Source organism: Onychomys torridus, chromosome 3 (assembly GCF_903995425.1).
Source record: "Onychomys torridus chromosome 3, mOncTor1.1, whole genome shotgun sequence".
Lineage (NCBI taxonomy): Eukaryota > Metazoa > Chordata > Mammalia > Rodentia > Cricetidae > Onychomys > Onychomys torridus.
The window spans coordinates 149,184,931-149,212,660 of NC_050445.1; the positions used below are offsets into that span (position 1 = coordinate 149,184,931).

The 27,730-nt window shown below is 40.5% G+C and overlaps 1 protein-coding gene across 1 annotated transcript in view; it reads right to left on the reverse strand.

Moving 5' to 3' along the window:
- Slc15a5 (solute carrier family 15 member 5) overlaps nucleotides 1–27,730 on the reverse strand; it is a 100,967-nt gene that overhangs the window by 32,439 nt on the left and 40,798 nt on the right. Inside the window, exons 5-7 of the mRNA XM_036180438.1 lie at nucleotides 27,155–27,341; nucleotides 17,894–18,076; nucleotides 9,099–9,230 (exon numbers count right to left, since the gene is read on the reverse strand). Of these exons, the coding sequence (XP_036036331.1) occupies nucleotides 9,099–9,230; nucleotides 17,894–18,076; nucleotides 27,155–27,341 (502 nt within the window). The remainder of the gene's footprint in view (nucleotides 1–9,098; nucleotides 9,231–17,893; nucleotides 18,077–27,154; nucleotides 27,342–27,730) is intronic.

Consider the following 27,730-nt stretch of genomic DNA (forward strand, 5'->3'; position numbering starts at 1 on the left):
CTAAAGCCTAATGGGTAATTTGGGTTCTTCCTTGGTACTTTTATCAACTTAAATATTCCTGGGTAGCAAGACAGATTTTTGTGGGGGCCAAGGTTGAGGATATAGGAAAAACTGTATCTGAGATTTATAACACTGTCATATCAGAGGAACCCTGTATCTACTTTTGACTGAGACACATGAGCATAGTTTACCTATAGGAGCTGCAGAGGGCCTGTCCACTCAGACATGGCCCTGACCACAGGTGGCTTAGGGGGCAGTAGGGTACCGTTTTCCCACTTCAAGGTCTATGACTCCATTATCTTAAAACACATATGTAATGAAAAGCCCAGTCATAGACATGGATTGGGAGAAACATATTTAGAAAAAAGACATGGACCTATGAAATTCAGTTGACTACTTTTCCACATGGAGAAAGTATTTTCTCCTTTCAAGTTCCCTGTAACTGCAAATTCCTGTTTCAAGAGCAACTCTGTGATTCATACTGACATGGCTGTCAGTGCCCTCAATTCCTGTAGATATTTAAATGAGAATTTTAAAAGATCTCATTTTTAATTTAAAATGGTCTTGATTTGAATTAAACAGCTAAATTCTTTGTACTTTTCCTTGAGACTGGAGTAGGTGAGACCGAGGGGACAGAGGACACAAAGCTTGACCCCTTCCCTCTGACCAATTTTCCCCTTTCCTTCAGGCATTTCCATCACCTGCAAGTCTGTAACTGAGATGTCATTTCTTCCTGAATTTCTGTTTTGTTATTTTTGTCAAAAGGTGAGTTTGGAGTCACGAGTGTGAGGAAATTGATCTTGCTCCTAATGGGATAGAGTCGGCACAGGCGGTTTGATTGGCTTCTCGGCTGCCTTATATTAGCATCGCTACTTTTAGAGAAACCATTCCTGAAGTGATTAGTGTAGCAGGACGGGTTTAGTCTCGTGTCTTCTCCTTTAAAACGCTCCGAGTGAGCGATCCCAGAAGGATCAGATTTCTCACTTGTACTGAAAATGTCACTCTAACAGTTATCTCCTGCACAGTTGAGTTTTGAGAAATCCTTTGAATTTACCGCATTCACACCATTTCTCTATCACTGTGCTAAAAATGACTAATGTAGCTTGGAGGCAGTGAGACTGTGTGTGATAGCTGATTGCCAACCCCCATACACACACACACACACACACACACACACACACACACACACACACACACACACACATGGCTGACATGGATTCGTAAATGCTGAAAATACCATAAATGTCGCTTGGAACCCTGGGTGGGGGGTGGTTCAAGTACCTAAAACCCATTCCAAAGTTGGTTTCATTCCGGTCAATCCTGTTCCACAGTCATCTGCTCATGTGACTGATTTGGCATACCTGGTTTTCAGGAGACTGCACCGTTATAATGTGTGACAGTTTTATATTTAAAACTAAACCCTGGCATTGGAATTTTGAAAGGCTTTATTTAATTTTATCCTCTAATCATCTCTGGGGAAAAGGAAAAGCATTGCCCCATTTTTAATTAAGAGAAAATAGTCTTAGAGGGATAATGACTTACCCAAAGCGATGTTTGCAGTCAGAGGCCCATTCTCGTTAGGGGACACTAATTAGTCACTGAAAGCCAGCATAGGATCACAAGAACAGATCATTTAAATGAAACCCATTTCCTTTCTTGAATTATGTTCTAATGGGTAAGGGGGTTGTCACAAACACAGAAAGACCCCACTCCCAGGAAAGCATGACAAAACCTCCTGTGATGTCTTTTAGGGAGGGAAGAGGAAGTGTTCAGGCGGAATGAGAGTAATTAGGTGAACTGGGAACTGATTAGACCCACAAGGGGAGGAGTAAGTTGTTTGTCATTAACTTGCCGTGAGGTCTGTGGGAATTTTCCATAGGGCTCTATTTTCAGGTCTGTCCAATTCAACAACTGTGTCAATTACCTGGGAGAAGTCGAGGGGCTTGCTTACTAAACCCGCAGACAACACAAGAAAGATCAGCAATTCACTGGGTGACAGAATCAAGTTCCAAAAATGTCTATTTTTCAGCATGATGGGTTGACACTTATTAAGGAGAAGGATAACATCCTATATTTAATTAGGGAAAAATACCCGATGAGTGCAGCTTAATGCCGGAGCAACTGCCAAAACAAGAAGAGGGAGTTTTAGGTTTTAATGGACCACAAGCGTGATGTCACTACCGAGTAACTCAATACAATCTCTGTGTGCGGGGTGGGGTGGGGGGGGGGGTGGAGATGAGAGAAAGACAGCGAAGGCTGATAAAGATCCTGTATGTGCCAATTTTGAGTAGTGCGCTTGAGTTTGGAAGCCATGCTTTGGAGATACTGACAAACGGTTGTTTAATGGCTGCAGAGTGGCTGGGCAAGAGCAGGAACTCTGCAGAGGAAGAGAAGGCGGTTCACCTAGAAAACAAGGGAATTGTGTCTCAATTTCTATTGAGTAGTAGCTGTGGGTGTTAATTACTTAATCCTCAGAACAATGCAACGTATTATTTATTATTATCATGATGATGGACATGAAGGGAGACTTTCTTGATTCAGACTGAGGTGGTCTGACCTGAGAGCTTATAATACACTATTTCTCTGCATATTTACCAACACATATGGTAAGAAGTCAGGTTTATTCTGTGCGATACACTTATCAATAGAAGGCGGTCAGAGTCCCATTGCCAAGCAGAGACATTTTCTGTATGCTAAGGGGTGACTCAGCCTCTATTTCTGGCACAAGGTTAGATTTGATGTGAAATGAGGCATTATCCAAATGAAAGATTCTAATTTCTTGAGATATGATTTGATGTTACTCAGTTATATTATGAACAGAAAATAAGAGCCTCGAAAAGAAGAAAGTAAGTTAATTAATTGCCAGTTTAAATTGTGGTAACGTCAGTACATGTTTAGAATGTCTGACCTCACAATCCAATTTGGTGTCTTTAGTAACCTTTCTTTTAAGGTCATCAAAACTTTGCCCATTATATAAACTGTGTTTCTCCATTTTCTGCTCTGTCTAGAATAGGATCAATATTACCTCATGTGGACACTGGCAGACAGAGGTTACTCAGTAAGAATTAAGTATGTCTTTATAAAGTCCTCATGCTTGGGGACTTGTACATTGCTTAGTATGTTAAATGATTTGGGCATGCTGGGGGAATCAGGTCTCTTTCAGACATAAGCCGAAATGCACAGAGCACTTTGTTATTTTTTTCTACCTTAATTATGACATTAAAAAAACAAAGATAATGCTATGACCTTCACCAAGTTTTACAATAAAGCTAACAACGAAAGTGAAAGCATCTGCCCCAGCTAAGACTCCTAGCAATGGCAAATGTATAGCCTGAACTGGCCATTTCCTGTCACCAGATTGGTGGCTAGCCCAATTGTCATTGGTGTCTAGCACAATGAAGAGCGGCTTCATCCTGTAACAGATGGAAACAGATGTAGCCCTGCAGCCAAACATTAGGCAGAGTTTGGGGAATCTGGCAAAGAGAGGGAGAAAGGATTATAGGAGCCAGAGGGTGTTGTGGACTATTATTTTAAAATGTGTTACTTTCGTTTATGCTGTGAAATATTTGTTTAATGATGCAAAGATGTGTTGCATTCTTTTATGTTGCATTTGTTTAACTCTGGGAAGCTGTGTTGCTCTGCTGGTCTAAAACATCTGATTGGTCTAGTAAAGAGTGGAGTGGCCAATAGCTAGGCTGGAGAGAGATAGGCAGGGCCGCCAGGCAGAGAGAATACATAGAAGGAGAAAAAAGAAAGATGGAGAAGCAAGAAAAGCAGAAAGAATGGATGCCTGGGGTAGCCACCCAGCCACCCAGCCAGACATAGAATAAGAAGGAAAGAAAAGATATACAGAAGTACAGAAAAGCTCAAAGGCAAAAGGTAGTTGGAATAAGTTAAATTAAGACAATGTGACTAGAAACCAACCAAGCTAAGGCCAGGCATGTATAAGAAAGAATAAGTCTCTGTGTATTTGTTTGGGAGCTGGATGGCAAGCCCCCCAAAGAGAAAAGAGTAAACAAAACAAAACAAACAAAAAACCCCTCACAACTACAAGAGGGGTCTAGGACACCACAATAAAACTCACAGAATCAACTAACCTGGGCTCACAGGGGCTCACAGAGACCGAACCGACAAATGGGGAGACTGCACAGGAATGACCGAGGCCCTCTGCATATATTTTGCATATATGCTATAGTTGTGTAACTTGGTTCTTTTGTGGGACTCCTTACTATGGAACAGGGGCTGCCTCCAACTCTTTTATTGGCTTTTGGGAACTTGCTTCTCACACTGGGTTGCCTTACCCAGCCTTAATACATGGGGAGGTGCTTTTTACTGCAACTTGATATGCATGCCATGTTTTGGTGATACTCATGGGAGACCTGCCCCTTTTTTAAACAGAAAAAGAAGACGAGTGGATTGGGTGTATGGGAACAGAAGGGAATGGGGAGAGGGACTAGAAGGAGAGGAAAGAGAGAAAACTTTAGTTAGGATGTAATATATGAGAGGAGACTAAAATAAATAAATCTTTTAGAAATATATAAAAAAGTAAAATCTTCTACTATGAAATGCTAATTATCAATGACAATTTTGATTGTCAATGAAATCTTTCTACAGAAAGGAAGCAGTTTAATGTGTTAGGAGGCAGCCTATAAAGTGAGAGAGGTTCTTTGGCAGCTATACATCTGACAGAAGATTGATATCCAGAATTTGCAAAGAATTAAAAAAAAACAAGAAAACAAATAGTCCAATCAAAATGGACTAATGAAATAAACAGTTTGCAAAAGATGAACTACAAGCAACTGAGAAACATAAGGAAGAAACATTTAACCTCACTAGCCATTGAAGAAGTGCAAATATAAACTTTGTTGAGATTCAGAATGTCAGTCACTGAGAATCAACAACACACGCTGTAAAGTGAGGGTGTGGGTGTCTCAGTCAGTGTTCTACTGCTCTAAAGTGATACTGTGACCAAGATGCTCTTTTACAAGAAAGTATTTAATTGGGGACTTGCTGAAAGTTTCAGAGGTTTAGTCCATTTTCTTAGGGTTAGGGTTTCTATTGCTGTGAAGAGACACCATTCTTATGAAGGAAAATATTTAATTAGGGCTGGCTTACTGTTTCAGAGGTTTAGTTCATTGTCTTCTTGGTAGCCTGAAGGCAGACATGGTGCTGGAGAAGGAGTTGAAAGCTCTACATCTTTATTCACAGGCAGCAGACACAACTGTGTGCCACACTGGAAGTAGCTTGAGCATATATGAGACCTCAAAGACTGCCTCCATAGTGACATACTTCCTCCAATAAAACCATACCTCCCCAACAAGGCCATACCTTTTAATAGTGCCACTCCCTATGGGCCAATCACTCAAACACTTGAGTCTGTGAGGGCCATTCCTCTTCAAACTCCCATATCCAGTGTTATCATGGTGGGAAGCATGGTGGCACACATGGTGCTGGAGCAGTAGCTAATAGCTATATACTAATCTAAAGACTGAGAGAGAGAGAGGCTAGCCTTATGCAGGCTTTTGAAACCTCAAAGCTCCCCCTCCCCCAAGAGATACCCTTCCTCCAACAAAGCCACCCCCCCCAATCCTTCTCAAACAGTGCCATTCTCTGACGACTAATCATTTAAATATATAAACCAATGGGGACCATTCTTATTCAAACCACCACAGTGGGAAACAGGAAATCCTGTACACTGCTAATGGGAAGATAAATGAGTCTGCTCTCAATGGAAAGCAGTATGGAGGTTTCTCAAAAACCTAAAAATAGAACAACAGATCAACCATGTGACCTAGCTATATCACTCCTGAGTATTCATCCAAAGGACTCCAAATCAACACACCACAGAGACACTTGCACATCAATGTTTATTGCAGGCTCACAATAGCCAAGTTATGTAAATAAGCTAGGTGTACAACAGGGGAATGGATGAAGAAAATGTGGTGTATGTACATAACAGGATGCTTGTCAGCCATAAAGAAGAATGGAGTCACTTCATTTGCAGGGGATTGTTTGCAGCTGAAGATTATCATATTAAGCAAATCAAGCTTATTAAGCAAACTCCTTGTGAATGCACAAAAGGGAAGGGAGAGGGGGTAATAAAAGGCAGTGTAGGGGCAACAGGGATGGGAGTGTAATACACAATATCTATTCAGGAGGTTTTCTTTTTTTAATTACTACTACTACTGCTACTACAACTACTACTGCTATAACTACTACTACTACTATACACACACACACACACACACACACACACAGTATAAATGTTTGTAGGAACAACTGTGTTGAAAATTTTGAAAGCTCTGCTTCTTAGGAGACATTTTTGTTTTTCATGGTGGGTGACTCATATCCCACATAATAATTTATGGTAATAGGTGACTCTTGGTGGAGGGGGGCAAGATGTTACAGTGTGTGTGGACAAAATGACTCAGAATGAAACTGATTAACCGAAAACATGAATCACAGACTTGGAGCCAAGTTTTAGATGTCCAAATTTGGGTGAAGGAAAGAAGAAAGGAGACTGCCTCTAACAGTGATTTGGCCAACCTTGCCTGCCTAATAGAGCCCCGGTAAAAATGGTGAGAACTTGGTCTAGTGAGTTTTGGGGCTGGGAGAATTATTCATTTGATGATACATTGATGGACTGGGCAGGTGCTGGGTCCTTTCAAATGAAACATCTCAGGCTTGTACTTTGTGCTTCTCCTTATAGTACATTTGAATTTGTCTTCTTTTATAATAAAGCAGTAATCAAAAAGGCTAAAGGTGGGATTCTGTGAGAGGGCTCAGTGGGTAAAGGCCCTCACCACTAAGTCTGAGACTCAAGTTTGATTTCCAAGATCCATGTGGTAGAGTGAGAACTGACTCCTACAGGCATTCCTCTAACTATAACACATACACGATGGCACACAACCTCATCCTCATACATATGCACGCATACAAAATAAATGCATAAGAAAACTTAAAGTACAGGGCTGAGGATGCAGTAGTTGGCAGAGGGCTTGCCTGGTAGATAGGAAGCCCTGAGTTCAATTCCAAGCACTGCCTAAATTGGGTGTGGTGGTGGTGGTGCCTGTCTGTCATCCCAGCACACAGGAGGCTGAGGCAGGCTTCTCTTAGCAAAGGGCAACAATAGTGTAGCTGCATCTGAGTTGTCATCAGCTCCTATGGAATTCAGTTCTCTGTTAAGGCAGTCTTTGGAGATACTACTCCATTAGGCTCTGTTTTTCTGGCCTGTGGAGACAGTTTTTCCCATTGTTCCTGTTCACTGAGCCCCCTTTGAGTAGTAGGAACTGAATGAACTTGGTTCAGTGATAGCTGGCATCTGTGAAGTTGTGGCTGGTGGATAAAATGCAGGAATTGGGAGGAGAATTGAGGAAGGTTGATCTCACTCTGGGCAAGATGCTTAAGACAGTAAGTCAGCTTCAATTTATGTAAGACATAAGCTGCTACTATTTAATAATATTTGACTGCAGTTTTTCTGGTGTGTATCAGATGAGATTTGATTGTAGAAACACTCTTTGTACGCTTATCTGTGTATTTATTTATTCTGTGTCTCTCTTAGTGCCCCTATTGAGTATGGCCCACTCTTATCTTCTACCAGGTGTGTTCCGCGGATGGCATTCAGGTCGTCAGGATTGGCAGCAAGCCCCTTTACCCACTGAGCCATCGTACTAGCCTTGTAGAAATCTTCCAAAGCCGACGAATTTCAGTATTATTTTTCATTAAGCAATATGAAATGAGGAAACATGTTGAGAATGTGAAGTGTTTAGGTACAAGTTCAGGTGAGACTTCTTCAGGTCATTTATAAAATCTTGAAAGGAATACTTTGTTACAGTTAAACTAGCCATCAGAGGTCAAACACTATACGTTCTGAAGCTAATGTTGCCAATTTGGATTTGAGTTCTCTGAGAATCACAACAATATTGCACACCATTCTGTGTGACGTGGGTCTTGAGACACAGTGAGTGAATGCCCCACACATGCTTTTGCTTAACTTTCTCAGATACTTAAAGGGAAGGTTTGTCCTTGTTACCCCGTCAATTAAAATCGGCAGATTTTACCAAACCTGTTATGTTAACTGTTCTTGATGTTAGTGCTTCCCTGAATCACTGGGAATCTCCTAGGGGTTTGAAGAGTGTTTATTTTGCTAGACCTGGCACCACAATACCCCATACAGTGCCCAGAACACAGTGGGTTCTTGATAAGTCTTTTTTGAACTTTGTGTTGAATTTGTCTCTGAGGGGCTATTTTCTTCATAGTCTGAAAGCAAGTAAACTGAATCTGTTTGTTTAAGAGAATACAAATCATTCCCTTCTTTACATTATTTTAAATGTACAACCATAAATATCTTTGAAAGTAGAGAATAAGTCTATAGTATTTTCCTTAAAGTAAGCAAAAGCTAATTAAAATAAAATTTAAGGTACAATGACATTTAAAATAATATTTTAAGATAGGTAGATTTAAAAATACAGTCAAAGGCATGTCCCTGTAGACATTAATCAAGACTTCCATACTTCCTGCCTTTTCCACTCACAAGCTAACTTAAGATTATATTTTAACATTTGCATTTCAATTTTTCATATTTCTTATTTCTCTGTCCAAAATTTCTACTTGGAAAAATTTCCAGATCATTTTAACTACCTTAAGATTTGTCTTTAATTGTATAGACAGTTGAGGCCAATCGAGAGCAAAGCAGGCCATGGGGTGCCCTGCAATCTTACATGTCTGCAGGCGCTAACTCTTCCGCATTGTCTTCAATAGCTACCAGCCATTATTGAACACAGCCTCATCACAAGACCTAATGTGAATATGATGACCAGTTCCCTTTGAAATACACTTTCAAAAGACGGTCTACACTGTCTCATGGGAAGTGACATTCTGTAATTACCTTCTCCTATCAAAAGAAAAACAATTCCCAGAAATTAATGAACACAGCAAGAGTCCACTTCCTATCTTAATTCTATCTTAATTGCAAAAGTGGATCAATTAAAAAAAAAAAAAGAGACTATGCTTACAAAGACCCTCTCCTATGGTTTTTGTCTCCCAGCTCCCGAATCATCAGTTCAATGTATATAAGCATATGATGAGTGAATTCTTACCTTCTGAGATGAGATAAACCAACTCCACCAGCAGCGCCCCCGAGAAACAGGCGAATCCATGGAACAGTGTCAAAAAATTCATGGAAGCTCCTCTGAGGGTGCTTGGAATGAATCTGTGTATCACCATGGAGACTGGGAGAACAAGAAGAGGCCAGAATTTAGGACTTCACCTAAATCACTTTCATAGACCACATCCCAATGAAGGCTGATCATGCATCAAATTTACCAATGAGCAAAATGTATGGGTTGGACTTTGTTAAAGTTAGTGCACAGGTAGGCTATGATGCAATTTACAGATAACTTCAAGGATTAAAATATGACAGCATGCAGCCTCAGATAGCTGCCAGGAGGAGCTGATTGCTCGGCAGGCAACTGAGTGCTCTAATGTCTTCACCAAATTTTCCCCATTTTTTAACATTTCTGATGCATTTGTATCAAAGTGCAAGCTGTTCTGCATATCACTTCTGTCATGAGGACTCTGCCTGTGGTTCCATGTGAGTTTATTAATCTAAGTCTCAACATCTTGCTGTTTGAAATGGGAATACTGTCATTACTCACATACATAGAGGTACAGTGATACCTGATGTACTACCTATAAACTGCTAAGTTTAATGCTGATTTGCATGTATTAAGTCTAGCTACTTTTATTTAATTATTTTTTCTTTTTAATATTTTATTAACTCTAAGAGAATTTCATGTAAAGTATTTTGATCATATTCACCTTCAAGTTCTCCTAATAACTCCTTCCAGATCTAACCCACTTACTTAGCCACCCACCCCTGGAGCATTATAGCTTCTTCTTTTTCATTTGTTTTTTAGTAACTCATGGACTCCAGTTTGTGCGACCCACATCTCTGCATGTGGAGCCATCCCTTGGAGCATGGTTGACCCGCCAGAAGCCACACCTTTAAAGAAGAGTCAGGCTCCATTCCCTAGAAGCCATTCTCAGTTGGGAGGGGACTCAGACTCAGGAATTCCTTTCCACTCAATGCGGTAATGGTGACTGGCTGGGTCTTGGGCAGGCAACCCCAGCTGCAGTGAATTCATGAGTGCAGTGGTCCTGTCATGTCTAGAAGACACTTTCCCCTCTGGTCCTCCCCAACTTCTGCCTCATATAATCTTCCACATCTGCTTCAGCAATGGTCTCTGGGATGGGTGTGATATAGATGTCTCATTTGGCTTAGCCAATGACTGATTGCTGTTGTTCTCTTCATTTTGACCAACTGTGAGCCCTTGTGTTAAGATTATCTAACTTAAACAATGTTCTATCTGTGCAAGGCACCGTACAAAACCCTTTATATACATTGCCAATGTGCTGGTTAGCCTAAATTGTCAACTTAGCACAGGCTAAAGTCATCTTAGTGGAGAAGCCTCAACTGAAGAATTCCCTAAACCAGATTGGTGGGTGGGAAACACTTGATTATTAATTGCTATAGGAGGACTCAGCACACTGTGGGTGGAACCATCCCTAACAGGTGGTTCTAGGCGGTGTAAGAAAGCTGACAAGCATAAGCCAGCCAGGGAATGGGCTGGCAGGCAACATTCCTCTATGGTTTCTGTCCTTTTACATACTTCCCTTGAATTACTGCTCGGATTGCCCTCAGGATGGACTGTAAGCCAACAAAGATATCTTTTCATCCCCTAAGTTAGTTTTGGTCAGAGTGTTTTATCATAGCAACCGAAAGGAAACTACAACGCCCATTAAAGGGGAGGTATTCAGAAAGAGGGAATAGCTTTAGCATTGGCCATCCGAAACAATTAACTCCTTTTTCCCTGGTCATGATGGAGGCAACAAGGTGAGACAAAGCTGTGAGGAAACTTGAAAAATTAGCTAGAAGTAAGCTTTCCTGAAATTAGAAATGGATTAGAGTAAGTATACAGGGTTATGCTTATGTCATGCTAGCATAGCTGTATTAAACCATTCTTGTTAAAACGTTTGGTATTTATTATAGACCGGTATCTGAGAATTGCTTCAAAATGACATACCAGAGGGGCGAAGGATGGAAGTGAGACCAGGTATGACACATTTTACCCCAAGTTACATTTCGCTGACACTGAAAGATGGATGCCTGGAGTTCATCTCACTGATGCCTATTGCCTTTATTCAGCAAATAAGTAAGTACATAAAATAACAGGAACTATCTTAATTCTGAGTGGTTGAATTATTTGGTTTCTAATTTTCTTTTTCTTGCGTGCTTTGAAAAATTTCTACAATGAGATTATAAATTAATATTAAGACTCATTTTTAAAAAGAAAAGATAATAGAAAACAGATGAACTTGAAACACTAAACACATCCTTGTCTTGTCTATAAGAATAAAGACATGTTTTTATTGCCTCTCTTGCTTCTTGGGAATTGGTCACACCTGGCTTACTTGTATTTCTCCTAGGAAACATCTGCATCTGTCCACATAGTCCCCCAACTCTGTTATTAACATCAATGTGTATGTGTGGTCACAGGGGCCATAGCATTTGTGTGGAGGTCAGAGGACAACTTTCTGGGGTCAGTTCTTTCCTTCTACACTTCCAACGACTGAACTCTGGTCATCAGGCATATTCATCTGCACAGCCATCTTGCCAGCTCTTGTCCAGCACTGTGGTGTCTTAAAAGAAAATGACCCTCCCCCAAAAGTGGTGCTATTAGGAGGTGTGGCTTTGTTGGAGTGAATGTGGCCTTGGTGGAGGAAGTGTGTCACTATGGAGGCAGGCTCTAAAGTCTCATATATGCTCGAGTCACACCAAGTGTCTCTCAGTTCACTTCCTGTTGCCTTTGGATCAAGATGTAGAATTCTCCAGCACCATGTCTGCCTGCATACCACCATACTCCTAGCTGCCATGCTCCCTGCCATAATGATAATGGACTAAACCTCTGAAACTGTTAGCCACTACCTCAATGAAATGTTTTCCTTTATACGAATTGCTGTGGTTATAGTGTCTCTTCACAGCAATAGAAGCCCTAATTTTAAAGGTACTTACTTTAAATGACAAGCACTTTAAATGAACTTACTAATACACAATACAAATACATATTAATGCTTATTCCTGTAACTGCACAACATTTCTGGTTTATTTTTCTGTGTGTCCTCCACTTGTCTTTACTTAGGGGCATCCATGTCTATGCTCCAGGAAAGCTGCTGAGTGCTGGGCTGCAGATGGGTGGAGGTCCTCTTTCCTTCTCTGATTTTAGACTCTGGAAGGGCTGACAGAGGAGTGCACAGTGCTACACAGGCTGAATAAACTGAATAAACACTGGCTGTGGATGAGGACAATGACAGCAGTAAATAACGTACTGCAAAGAAAAGCATCTAATCCTGGTGGCCAGGTTCTACAGCTCTTCTGCATAGCAGATATCACCAACAGAATTCCGAAGTCAAGCCCTCTAGTACTTTCAGGAAGGTTCACAGGCATGTAAAAGGCTCTGGGAAGAACTGATTCCAGTTACAATGGATTTGGCTTATGAATCCTGCTCACTATAAATACGGGGAGACAAATAATGGGCAGGAAGACTAAGTGGGCTGATTCCTTTCCCTGGGAAGAAGCACAATGCATGAGACCATGATTACTCTGCTCCTTAATTATTAATCCCATGCTTTTCTCTTGCTAGAACTTCTGGTGCAGTGTATAATTCATGAATACACTTTGCCAGCTATCTGCCTGCTGGTTAATCTTTCTTTGGTGTCATTTTAGTCATTTTTTGAAAGCCTCCAGTTCCCTTTTATAGGACTTAGCTTTTCAAGCCTTCAGATCTCCAAATCTCGGGTGCCTAATTGCATGTTCTGATCTTGTTCAACTTTAGTGATCATCAACTTGTGCATTCAGGCTCCAAGATGCATCCTGTAGCCCATTATGGCACAGATATTGCCAACAAGTCAGTCACTACTCTAAAATAACCACTGTGCTATGGAGACTCTGTAAAAAAAAATTTCCAAGTGCCTATGAAAACTAGTCTTCTTGCCAATGAGAGCTGAAAATGTGCCCCCGGAGAGCAGCAGGCTATGGTTTGTAAGGATGCCATTTGTAGCATGTGCCGAGGCTATAGTATATGGAGACATAACCACCTTCCTAAGGCACCTGTGATGGGGAATTCACTGCGGGAATTCTTTTTTACTCCAGTTGTTCTTGAACAGTTGAAAATGTGTTTATTATGATAGTCAAGAAGCAGTTTAGAACATGGAAAGGAGCATAATCCCAGAAATGGAGCTTCCACCATTGGACCTGGAGAGCACCATTCTGTCCTATCCCTGAAGACGCCAGCCTGTAATCTCATGAAATCACATTATCCACTACTTCTCTTGCACATTGTCACCTGCTAATCATGTTCACCATTCTCAAAATTGATAAATTCTTCTCACCCTCTGGGTCTACAGAGTCACTTGGGTTAGCTCTACATTCCTTTAATATTGTATAGCCACCCTTATATCAATCAAGTCTTTTTTCTCTGTCCATTTACCTCTGATGTCTTCCATGCTACCTTAAGTTTCGATCCACCTACACCTGTAGTCACTATATCTTTAACCCACCTAGGGATAAGGCAGCTGTGGTGGGAGAGTGACCAGGCCAGAACCCTTGTGCATAAAGTCATACTAGACCATGGCCATACCCTGCTTTATACATTGTCTACAGTTTGGTTTGTACTACAGTGCCATAGTTAAACAACCAAAATAGAGACCGAACTACACAGTCTATCTCATATTGGCCACTTTATAAAACTAACCTTGGTCTGACTTAGTAAGTGCCTCTCTCTGTGCTCTAATTGTCTCTGTGCACCTTTTACCTTCTATCTTTCCTACTTTGTCTCTACCTCTTGACACATACAAAGTTGTAAGTTGCCCAAAGACACAGTTTTGATGTATTTTCACCTTGACTTTTTCTTGTATTTTTGTTATTGGGGGTAAGTCCAAAGCTTTGAGGTTTATAAACAGCTGGATGAGATACTGCCGCAATTAAGCCTGGTTTTTAAGTCTTTGTCTCCCCACTTGGGCTGGTAGCACATGTCCAGTGTACCACATGTCACTGTAGGGCAGAAGACATCCCCAGATATCTTTGGAGTGAGCCACTATGCCTCCTTGTCCACTGTCGTTAATGTAGGTCATAAAAAATAGTTGATTTCCCTCATGCATGTATTATTCTTATTTTTTTTTTTTTTGAGACAAGTTTTCTCTGTGTAGTGTTGATGCTTGTCCTAGATCTCACTCTGTAGGCCAGGCTGGCCTCAAACTCACAGAGATCTGCTTGGCTCTGCCTCCTGAGTGCCAGGATTAAAGGCATGCACCACCACAGCCCGGCTCATTCATGTCTTTACTCAATTAAGAAAATATTTATTTATAGCATAGTGTGTACACACACATTTATGGAAGACTGAACTCAGAGGACTATGAGGATAAACCACAGGCACAAAAGCTCTTGTTTTAGGGAACATGTATTCTTCTGCCAAGAGGCAGACAGTATAGAAGACAATTCAAGATTTTTGTGTTATTTAAAACAAAGAAGTGTGCATGTGTGAGGTGGAGTAAGAGGAGAGAGGTTATTATAGAGACAGGGTGAGAAGTAACAAATAAGAGAATAAGAATGGTTTCTCTGAGTGGATGACTTCTGAGAAAACTCAGTGAAAAGAAGCCATCATTTCAAAACAGAGGGAAAAGGTACTGTGAACACAAAGTCAGTGCACAGGCCTTGGAAACAGGGTCACACTGGATGACCTAGAAACATGAAGACTTAAAGTGAGGGATGAAGGGCCAGGATATTATAACATTTGGTCGGAACACTACACTGATGCCAAATCAGGGCAACGGGGGTGAGACCGTTCACCACTATGTCTACTGGGAAATGGTTAGCTCAGGATGCTGGGATGGATGTCTAGGAAAGGCTACCATAGCTGCTCTCAAGAGAATGGAGCCAGGGAGACAGCTCAATGGTTAAAGACACTGGCTGCCCTTCCAGAGGAACTGGGTAGAATTCTAGTACCCACGTGGCAGCTCACAACAGTTTTTAAGTCCAAGGAAATCTGATTCTTATGCCCTCTTCTGGCTTCCAGGGACACCAGATACATATTATAATGCCCAGACATACATGAAGGCAGATAATCATGCACATAAAATAAAATAATAATAATTTAAAGAAATTAAAAAGGGAGAGAAAGAATGGACTAATGTGGCAGGAGAAGGAGGGGGTGTAAGTTCAGAGACTCTGGATGAAACAGTTGTGGCCAGAGCTAGGTCATATTTCCAAACATTCTAATTCTTGCTGTTGGGTTGCAGGCAACATGTAAAGAAGGAATATAGAGGGATCCTGGGTGGCTCGTGGGAGAACGGCAGTTCTACTCACCTCATTAGGTGTTTAATTTGTCTGTGATTCACGGAGCTGTGCTGAGTCTCGAGTTGGCACTACTAATTTCACGCAAACAGCAGTGAGGAAAATAAACTCACACAATGCTGTTGAATGCAAAGCACTGTCTATGTACAAAACAGTTGGCAGTTTGCTTTGCACAAAATACTTCCCAAGGTTCTTGGGATAACTCCTCTAGATGATGAGAGAAGCCCAAGGTTGCTTGGCACTGGTCGTCAGTGGCAGAACAGGGTGTAAACTCAGGTCACTTCAAGTTTAAGATCAGAAAGCTGAATGGTCATGCTGCACTGCTTCCCTGGTGTTACTTGATTTTACAGATTAACATTCCCATTCAAGCTTTATACCAGTTGGTTTTCAAAGAATGACCTCCCGTTTCCATTCATCCTAATTCTAAGATATAAGAATAATGATTATTCTTTCTATTTTTAAGATCAGAAAGTTGAAGCTTAGAGATTAAATGAGTCCCAAAGACCCTCATGTAGCAGGTAGAAGGCTGGGCACGAAACCAAAGTCTCTGTTTTCTGGTCTACAGACCCTATAGTAGATAAAAGCTTACTTAGTTGAACTCAGTTTCCTGATAGGTATTCTAAAAGGTTAGATTAGTGATTACATTACATGAACCATTGTTTTTAGTAGTTCATGGTTGTATTGATCTCTTTGGCTTCTAGATGTTGTATCACTTTGCTCAGCAGGTTAGGAATTTCCTCCATGTAATGATTCTTCCACAGGAAACCCAAAGAATTTTACTGATTTTCAAGAAGTTCCTACAAAAAGCAATGGGCTGATCACAAATGCCACTGTGGCAGCATTTGTTCACACTTCTTATTTATTCTTTGCTGTGATATACAATGGCCTTCCCATCACAGAATTTAGTAACTGATTCATATGGAACATATAAATGACATGTTTTAACAGAACAAGAAGAAATGTGAATATGTCTGTGACTATCATTAGAAAAATTGTATTAATTTATTTCAATTTTTTAAATTAATTTCTCCAGTTTTATATATGTGCACATTGTATGTGTGGACATAAATTTATTAAATATAGACATAAAGAAGTTTGAAATAATTCAGACTATAATAGACTCATTAAAGATTTTTGTAGTGGGTAGCCATCCCAGCATTGGCCTGGAAGTTCCAACCCCCATTGAGGCTTCAGTAATGATCACGCCCACAAGGTGGGGCAGAGGAGGGGGCAGAAGACCGTGGATCAAGGGGAGGTCGCTCTCTTGGTTCCGGAACGCTGGATGCAGGAGGTAGACCGAGCAGAGTTCTCCAGAGAACACCGCCGGACTGTGCTATACCTTTGCCAGACCCTGCAACCTACCCCTTCATTTGTAAGTTACCCTACAAAATAAACCTCCCTTTTAACTACGTGGAGTGGCCTTAATAATTTCACCAATAGACTTTAGACACAAATGAAATGATTAGAATTTTCATTTAAGATGATGATGCAAAAGTTGTGGAAAAGAGGGGACATTGGATGTATGACTACAGTTAAAGGGATTGGAGGGATGGTTCAACGGTTACCAGCACTAGCTATTTTTCTAGAAGACCCAGGTTAGATTCCCTCATCCACATCGTGCCTCACAGCCATTTCTAATTCCAGTTCTAGGGGATCATACACTCTCTTCTGGGCTCCAGAGGCACTGCATGCACAATACAGGTAGGGAAAAATACTCATAAGTAGAAAATAGCAATATATATATTATATATATTAGTTAATCATGTAAAATATTCTCACTAAAGTGTGCAATATGGGTTGAGTTACGTGTAGTCACATTTCAGGGAACCATGAGGAGGGTCAAAATCCAAGATATGCTTGCTATGTTATTTTGATAAGTGTGCATACACACAAACACACACATGACAATGTTGCAGGAAGTTCTTGAAATTACGTGGTAAAGTATAAAGTGGCTAGTCTAATCAATATAAGCAATTGAGATAATCTAGAAAATTCTGATATTTAATAAACATAATTTGAACATGTCGTATGAAATACTGGTGATTACTTTTAATCTAGGGTAATTTAATTTGAAGACGTTGAGTTATTAGGTAAATTGCATCCAATTTTCATCTCATTTGCATATTTATATACTCTGTAAGTCCATGCACCACTTTTGGGAGGGTGCCGGTGTGAGTGCCTCTGATTCAGTCAGAGGGAGGAAAGTCCGAGGGTGGAGGATGGATGTTAACTCAGTACATTGTCTTCCAGGTTTATTTCTGCCCATTTCTGTCTGACCAAATGGTCTTGGCTCTAATCAGGTTAGCGATTTCCTTTATCTATATTCTAATAGAATTAATAGTTGGTTATAGATAGCAGAATGAGGAAAATCGAGCTGTTGTTTCAAATGAGGGTGGAAACAGGCTTGCTAAAAGCATTGTTGGGACTGCAGGCCACGGGGGGGGGGGGGCATGCTCCTCTCAAAGCACCCACAGCGTTACTTACCCGCTGGGTTGACCAGGGCTTCAGACACTCCAAGCAACACATACTGAGGAACCAGAGAGCCACAGGCCAGGGAGGAAACAGTGAAACCTCTGCCTGGAGGAGACTGCTCCTGGGTGAGTTTTCTGTGTATTTCTAGGAAGCCGGCTATTGCCACAGACAGGGCAGCACAACCGTTACCAGCAACTGCAGAAGACAAAGCAAAAGAGCTGGAGAGCACGCTAAGAAGCTGCGAGGTTCCTTATTCCTTGACTAGGGGATGCTTCTGGAACATCCTTCTGATGCACAGAGAGCAGCCACACTTCTCTTTTCCTTCCGTTTGTTTGTCTTATCCATCTCGGTTGTGATAGGTTTTGTTTTATCTTATCATGCTTTTCTGTTTTACTTTTTTATTATTGCTTTGAAGCCTGTTTGTTTTCTAATGAGAAAGTGAGTGTATCCAGATGGGAGGGGAGGTGGAGAGAAACTGGGAGGAACAGAGGGAGGGGAACCGTAATCAGGATATATTATGTGAGAAAAAAACTATTTTCAATAAGAGGCAAAAAAAGAAGATATAGTAGTTTTTTTATGATTGAAAGAGTTTACACAGATCAACTTCACAATGGTTGAAAGGTTGTTTATTAAGATGCAATAATATGTAGTTTTAAACATCTTAGAAAGCCTTCCTTATTGGGAAAACAAGTCATAAAACCAGGAATGAGCATCAACTTGATTTCTTAGGATTTCTCATTTTAATTTGTATCCTGAAGACACAGCTTACCAGTGGTAGAATATTTGCTTAGTGTGTATGAGGTCCCGGTTCAACCCCACCACAGAAAGGTACCTAATTTAGAATTGGACCTCTAGGAGTGTCTTCTGAGATGCCTCTCACATTATGTAACCTAGACAAAGACTACACACACTTTGAGTATTGACATCACTTGGTCTATGACCACCTCATCCCATCTCACCTGACCTCTCCTCCTCTCAGAGGCCAAGCAGGGGTTGTTAGTGTTTGGATGGGAGACTGTAAAGTGATGGTCTGTAGGTCAGAAGGTTTACAATCTGTCTGAGAAGGTTTATAGTTTGTCTGCTGGTTTGTTAGACTAGAGTCTGTAGTTTGGGTTTTCTGTAAATGGTCAGTAATAAATACAGTTCCTGTAGGCCAAAAGGAAAAAGGGGGAAAAAAAAAAACACACGCAAGTATGTGTGTAAGAATAGGAATTTTTTAAATAAGCTTTTAATGATTCACATTCAAATTGAAAATCTGTGAGATAGTTGTGTAATTTCACTCAGTTGGGGCTCAAAGTTAACATTTCTTATGATTAAATAACTTGAAACACTTATGTGTGCAAGTATCTCATAGTTTGTGCATCCACAGACATATCTGGGACCAGATTTGGTCCAGCGCTCTAGTGAGGCATTTGTTTAGTAATTAGCATTTGTTGTTTGTTTTTAATTTTATTTTTGGCTTGATAACAAACTGTGGCTTTTTTTTTTCTGGGTCACTGCTACCAGTCTACACATCTTCATGGACTCTTTGACAGCTGTCCTGGACCCCCTTCTGTTCTTGACATTCCACTATGTGACCAGCCAGCACTGTTGCTGTCATTGGGAACTTGTTAGCTATGGAGACTCTCAGATATACAACCAACAACAGAATCAGAACCTGCACTAAACTACATCCTCAGATGGTCTCTATCCATGTTAAACTCTGAGAAGCTCTGCATTAGCAAAGAATATTCAACCTAATCTAGCTCAATCCAACCAAAGGTTCATCCAAACTGATCTAGCTCAATACCAAGGGTCCTTCTCCACACAAATTCAGACTAAGCACACATTTAATTAAGTGTTTCAAAAGGTCCTCTTACATTGCTGGAATCAACACCTGCAATAGGATCATTTATAAAGAACAAGGATTTATTTTCTCAGTTTTACAGGTTGGGAAGTCCATGATCAGGGCTCAGCAACTTCATTTGCTTGGTGCAGGCTGATGTTTGGTCTATGTTGGCGCCTTGGATGTTACATCCTCCAAAGAGGATGAACGTTGTGACCACAAAGAGTGGAGTCAGAGAACAAAAAGAACATACTTCTTTTATCAAGCCCTTTTTAAAGAGCACAGAATCCCATTCATGGCTCAGACATCCCTTGCAGTCCAAACACCCCACCACTGTCCCATTGGACATTAAATTTCAATTTGATTTTCAGAGAAGATGAAATCATTTAAATTATAGTACACATTACTTAGATGACCTGGGACAGAGTTTATTGTACAAGAAGGATCTAAATGCCTGTGTTTGCTACTGCAGCCTTAGGCCAGTGAAATTGATTCCAATCTAAATTTAATCTACTCCATTAAAACAATTTAACTAAGGTGAGATCACTGCATACCCGAAGCCGAGTGCCATTGATCAGAATGCACAAATTTTAAGTTCCTGTAGATCTGTATTAATAGGATGGAACACAATAGTTCCAGAGGAGATATCAAATAATATATGCTTTAATATTGGCTATGTCACTGCAGATAAGCCCGTAAGAGTCTTGAAGCTCTCATAATGAATATTATTATACTCTACGTAATACTTTTCAAAATTAGAGCACAACGAAACAAGGGAAAGTTGGAATTTGTTCTAGAATTAACCCTTCCTTTCCTGTTATATAATAATAAGTATAAAGTATATAATAAGGTAAGCTTATCCATTAGGATGACTATAGACTTTTCATGGATAGTTTGATGTATGGAGTCCAGTGTGTCAGTGTGCTACCATAGCTATGAATTTCTTTTGAGGGGTTAGGACATTTTCCTTGGATCCTTCATTTAGCAGCTTTCCAGAACAGAAAATGAACTTGACAATTACTTTATTACCATGTGTTTGCTGCCTTTGGGGAAGATTACTTCCCACTATGGAAATGGAGTGTGTCAGGCTAGAGAGAGAGCAGAGTGTTTAACAGAGTTCACTGATCTGCAGATAGTTGGGATATGATTCCCAGCACCAACATGGCGGCTCATAACTGTCTGTTCTAGGGCATCTAATACCCTCTTCTGGCCTCCAAGGATGCTACAAGCAGGTGGTGCACAGACATACATGCAAATAAAATAAAATACCCATGCACATAAAGTAAAAATAAACTCTCAAAAATTGCCCTGTGTTTTAAAATATTTTAATTGGTTTTGTTCTTAGTTGCATGCTTCTGTGTTCAGGTGAACTACACTCCATCTCTGTATTATTTCTCTTTGGACAACTGATCTCATTTCAGGAGACGGGACCCAGTCTCTCTCAATTTTTGAATGTGGAACAGATCTTTCATTTGACACGATCAGATCCAAGTATTGCACTCTGTAAGGCATCAAATACTGCTTCAGATGGTGCCCTAGATCCATCTTCTTCACTCCAAACTTAATTCCAATTTTATGTTAACTCAAAGACCTGAGGATATCAATGTGCCTTTGTTAAATAAAAGAACAACTAAGAAGAAAACTTATGAGGTGACCCACACTCAGAAAGACAAACATGGCATGCACTCACTCATCAGTGGATAGTAGATGTAAAGAAAAGGATAATCAGATTACAACCCACAGCTCCAGAGAAAGGAAACAAGGAGGACCCTAAGAGGATGCATGGATTGTCCTGGAAAGGGGAAATAGATGAGATCTCCTGAGTAAACTGGGGGTGAGGGGGCAATAGAGGGTAGGGGATGGGGGATGAGAACATGAGGGAATGGGATGATTGAGTTGGAGGAGGGACAGAGTAGGAGAACAATGAAAGAAATACCTTGATAGAGGGAGACATCATGGGGATAGGGAGAAACCTGGTGCTAGGGAAGTTCCCAGGAATCCACAAGGATGACCCCAACTTAGACTACTAGCAATACTGTAGAGGGTGTCTTAGCTGGCCTACCCCAGTAATTAGATTGGTGAATACCCTAACTGTCATCATAGAGCTTTCATCCAGTAACTGATGGAAACAGAGGCAGAGATCCACAACCATGCACCAGGCCGAGCTCCAGGAGTCTAGTCAAAGAGAGTGAAGAGGGATTCTATGAGAAAGGACATCAAGATCATGATGGGGAAACCTACAGAGACAACCAAACCAAGCTAATGGGAACTCATGAACTTTAGAGCAGCAGCTGTAGAGCTTGCATGGGATTGGACTAGGCCCTCTGCATAAGCAAGACAGTTGTGTAGCTTGATCTGTTTAAGGTGCCACTGGAAGTGGGAATAGGATCTATCCCTGTTACATGAACTGGCTTTTTAGAGCCCATTACCTATGGTGGGACACTCTGAACAGCCTTGATGCAGTGGGAAGGGCCTGGACCTGCCTCAACTGAATGTACTAGGCTTTGCTGACTCCCCATGGGAAACCTTAACTTTTTAGAGGAAGGACTGGAGGATGGATTGTGTGTGTGGGGGAGGCTGGAGGAGGGCAGGAGGAGGGAAGAAAGAGAGGGATCTGTTATTGGTACATAAAATGAATAAGAAATTTCTTAATTAAAAAAGAAATCTTACTTATTGCAGTTGATATCTATAAAAGTGACTCTTGTACCTGTTTACACAGTTCTTTCCATTAAATATTTTACAATGGGCATATAGCATGTTTCTTGGGAAAATTCATCAACTTGTAAACCTCACAGAAAATAGTAATTGCAATCAGGCATAGCCTCACATGCCTGTAATCCCAGTGCTGTGGTGGTTGAGACAGGGGAGCTGCTGTACATTGCAAGCTCAAGGTGGTCCAGGACTGTAATAGCATGAAGCTATCAAAAAGAAGAAGAAAGAGAAGAGAAAAAGGGTGACCCAATGGGACTGAGCCAGGGCTTTGATTTTAGACTAACCATCACTTCCTTTCCAACCCAATTGGGAACTTCCTATGACAGCCAATCATGTGAAGTAGCAGAAGGTTCTGGTTATGCATAAAGGGGCCAACACTTTGCTTGAACAGTATTACATTAGGCTTTCTGTCACAATCAGAATTTTCAGGTTATTGTAAAGTAGATCTTACAAGTATTTGAATATATTTTGTCTGCATTTCGATTTAATGGTACTTCAAAGCCAAGATTAATTGTATTCTCAGGCTTTGTATGGCACTTATTAGTAATCTTAATTGGGCTCATTTTAGTCAGATTAATACTGGCCTATGTCAGCACTCACTACTGAATACCACATTACATGATTGTAATCAGTGCTAAGGAAAGAAATACTCAAGGTGTAAATATTTTTGCACTAGAAAGTCTGGCTAGTTATGAAAGGACAAATCACAATGATATTAGCAACTTTAGAATTTTGGTAAATTAAGGTTGACCTTTTTATGAGGGGATGTAATCTTGATAAATACCATCAGCACATCAAGCCTTCACCTGGCATAGGTTTGGAAGGTATAGAGGTTTGTTCTTTTTTGATGATCTCTCATGTATCCCAGGCTGGCCTCAAATTCACTCTATAGCTGAGAATGACCTTGAACTCCTTTTTTTGCCTTCACCTTTTGAGTGCTAGCATTGCAGGCAGGCACCCACATACCTGGTTTATGATGTGCTGAGGATCAAAGCATGCTAGACAAGCCCTCAGCCTCTAGAGATGCTTTTAATGACTGACATACTTCATGATTTTTATTTAGTGATCACCATCACTTCATATGGTGAATGAGAAATCCTTCTCATTGCATTAATTATGAGCTAGGTAAATTAAATGATTTATTAAATTTCAAGTTTGACCGACTTGGTGAGATTTCTCCATCTCCCAGGAGTCTGGGCTGTGGTTCTGACTCTCAAACGCTATCACTGCCGTCATCACCCACTTCACTGGAATATGACAGTTCCTGAAGGGAGAGCAACTGGATATCGTAAGGAGTGGGACAACACATGAAATAGCTGCTTCCTGTAGCAACAAGAGGAGCTGTTGGATAATGTCAGCTCTCCAATACCTAGACTCTTACTGGAAACAAATCTCTGGGCATGTCTGCGGGGGATATTCTAGACCCACCATATTCTGGTTTCATTATTTTGCTGTGACAAGCAATATGACTAAAAGCAACTGGGGGTGGGGGGAGGAAAGGATTTGTTTGGCTGAAACTCCGTGTCCCAGTTTACTACTGTGGGAAACTGGATCAGGAACTTGAAGCAGAAACCAAGGGTAATGTTGCTTGCTGACTCACTCAAGGCTCCCACTTGCTAGCTTTTCTTATATAACTCAGGACCACCTACTTAAGGATGCTTTTGTTTACAGGGGACTAAGCCCTCCTACACCAATTAGTAGTCAAGACAATCCCCTATAGACATGCCAGAAATCAAATACGATCAGGCAAGTTCTTAAGGGAGTCTTCTTCTCTCAGCTCTAGGCTGTGCCAAGATGGTGGTTGAAGCTAACTAGGACACACCCCTAATGTGGGTAACAGCAGTCCATGGGCTGAATCCCAGGCTGAGTAAGAAGAAACTGAGCTGACTGTAAATATTCCCTCTCCCTGCTTCTTTGTGATACAGTGTGACCTGATGCCTCATTCTCCTTCACGGCACCTTTCCTCATGATAGTGGACTGCATCCCCTGAAGGCATGAGCCAAAATAGGCCTTTCATTTTATGAGCTGCTGTCATCAGGTCCTCAGTCATACCTTCAAGGAAAGCAGCCAGTGGAGGCACTTAATTGACTTTCCACTGAAACAGCAGTAAAGATTTCATCAATGTTGGTAATTTAACTTCTATACTCTAATAGCCATGTATAGTTGAATAATGGAATAATACTAATAATTCTAATGATAATAATAATAATGGTATAATGGCTGCAAAATAAGAACCTGAATTTAAATGACACTGTCTTGATGAGCTTTAGTATATTAAAATATGGTTTATCATGCATCTAAAAATAATATATACATGATGGTGCCCATGTTCAAACTAGGAACTCATAAATATATGCCCATCCATAATTTATATACCTATATGCCTCACTCATATTTTCAGGCATTTGAGTTCAAAGTGGAAAGACATGTTAGTATTAGACTCACTCAATTATGTAAATTGGTATCAGAAAGTACCCTTGGTTTGGCTTTCATGTCCTGGTGAAACTTGTTAATCTTCCATAATCATAACCAGAATATGGAAAACCTACCCAAATATCTAGTTTAAAAGACGCATATCATCATACTGTTATATTCCCATAGCAAAACATTATGCAAATAAATGAACAAGTATGCAAATGAATGAACATGTATGCAAATGAATGAATGAATGGAGTCTGGCTTAGAAACAACTGAATTCACTATTGCATACCCAGCGGAGCAAAGCTTCATTTCTTTTGAAGTGAGTCTAGCTTTCTTGTCTCCTGCCCAACAGGTCTTGTTACTGATTTTCATGGAAAATAATTTAGTTCATCAACAACATCAAATGATGTACTAGATAATTCTGCCACCTATATTCATGAGAGCATATCTAGCAGAATAGCCATGATTTCAAATATGTCATAGAGAAAGTCGATCAAATTTAAACTGAACTTAAGATGCTTTATTCTAAGGAGGATTTCTAATTAGGATCTTGTAGCTGTGTTGGTCTGTTTCCTTAAAGTGGGCCAGATTTAAATTTTTCATGCATAAATTTGGTAGCTCTGCCTGTAAGTTTCATGATACTTGTATAAGACTGCCAAGTTCTTCGACATTTTGTAATATCAATGGACCCTTCTCTCGCCATATGCTCCTTTTATTCTGTTTCAATAGTGAGTTCACAGAAGTCAAACATACAAGGTTCTATCTACTTTCATTTGTGTCCTCAAAGTTCAGGAAAGAACCCTGGGTCTTCTTTAAATAATACTGTTTTTCTTGGAATTCTTCATTAGCAGACATAAAAAGCGTATTTAAAACTCAGAGATTGTAAAAAAAAAAAAAAAAGTTAAGATTTATGTTTTGCTAAATGCTATTTACAATAATGACAGGCCTACCTGGTGAGAAGTAAATTCTGGAAACTTGTGTGCTAAAGATCTCTGTGTGGATAACCATAGTCACTATGATGATTTTAGTCATCTTGAGTTCTAACAAAAACCAAACTCCCTGTGCTCTGTTAAGCAGAATCATACTCATGGATTTGAGAAATACAGGAAACACACACAAAACTGTGACTCCTGTACAGAGAAACAGCAGGAAGTGTGTGTGACCAGAAGACCATGGCCTCTGATCTTTAAGGAGAGACAGAACAGGTCAGCAAGCTGGAAGAATAAATCTGCAGTCTGTCCTTGATTCTTGCAAAGGAATCATGTCTCAGCTATCGACTACCACATTCGTTTGCCCGTGTTTCCTAGGAGTTTCTAATTTGGTTTTTCTTTTTTTTTCTATCAAAGGACAAATGTGTCCCCTGCAAATGGTGGCCCAAATCACCATTGTTTGTAACACCTCCACTGAGTATTAAGGCTGTGTTCTGGGCATCCATGGCATGCTGAGTGCTTCTGGTCTCACAGAACAAGTGACCCAAGGTTTATGTAGGTTGTGCCCCTCAAAAAAATCCGAAACAAGCCAAGTGCAGACAGGAGAGCTTAGGTGTTCGTTTCAAAGTCACATAGTAGCAGTTCAGTGGCAGAGAACACACTGGCTTCACTGTCCACTTGCCCTGTGGCTCCCTGACAATGCCTTACTGAACATGGCTGGAAGGACATATCCATCAGAATGGATTCTGTGGTTTTTCTCCATTAACAAGATGAATTTTATTTTATAGCTTAATGTATGTGTCCTAGGGAAGCTATCTTAAATTGTTCTACTTTGAAAACCTTTTGAAAATCATTGCTATACCCCTACTATCTGAAGAATTCCTCTACAGAGGCTGTGAATCAGAGAATTCATTTTCTCTTTCGGGACTGGAGACAGAACGTGTGGCTTTATTCATGTTAGGCAAGCATGTTAGAGCCATTTCTCCATGCTCACAGTACTAATTATTAATAAACTTTGTTACTGGTTCAGAAATTAAAACTATTAATTTTTTTGAGATTCACTAAGCACCTTCTCTTTTTAAGAACACATTAGGGACTAACTTAGGAGTGAGGACGGTCTACTGAAGGAAAGTCCATTTAGTGGTGTTCAGGGTTTCACTGTCTCTTTATATCGGCTGTGACTTCTGAGGGAGTATAAAAGGATGGATTGAAGATGTTACGTCGATGTCTGAATCAGGATTCGGGGACCTGGATGCTACCACTCATAAATTTATTTATTCATTTTTGAAATTTCTGAAAGCTGTGTGTCTATTCAAGAGCACGTAGCTAGGATCTTTTTGTTTCTAAGTTGCAAACAATTTTCTCAGAATCCTATGTTGTACTTACTAATGTACGCTGACAGGAGTGGTCTGTCCCTCTTAGAGGGAAGTAGATGGTTGCTGCAGTAATCCATAAAGGGAGCCAGAATTAATAATGGCAGGATGCTGATGGCATTCATTAGTGCAATGGGCAGAGGGAATCCCCCCAAGTTCCGGTTGGAATTCATGGTCTGAAGATAGTATCCGGAAGGAATCTGCATTTGAGGAAGAGATGAGTTAGCCAGTGGCTTTCCTTTGAAGGGAGGGTACTCTGTCAAATGCCTGCCCCACCATGCATACTCTATGACAAGAGACATGGATGTCCCTTAGTTTTTCAAGACCCAGTAAAGATCTGTGATCCCAGAGGCCATGTTCAGTTCAGTAGCATTGTCACTGATCCCGAGAACTTTGTTTTGTCATTTTTGTTCACCTTTATAACTTTGCTGTCAAGGCCACAAGTAAGGAATCAAGTCACACAAATCCTTCAAGCTTGTAAGATGAATTGTTAAACAGTCTTATTAATAAAAAAAATCAGAGCCAGATATTAGGATGAAATCTGAAAGATCAGAGAAACAGAACAAATCACTGCCAACCTCACCTCACC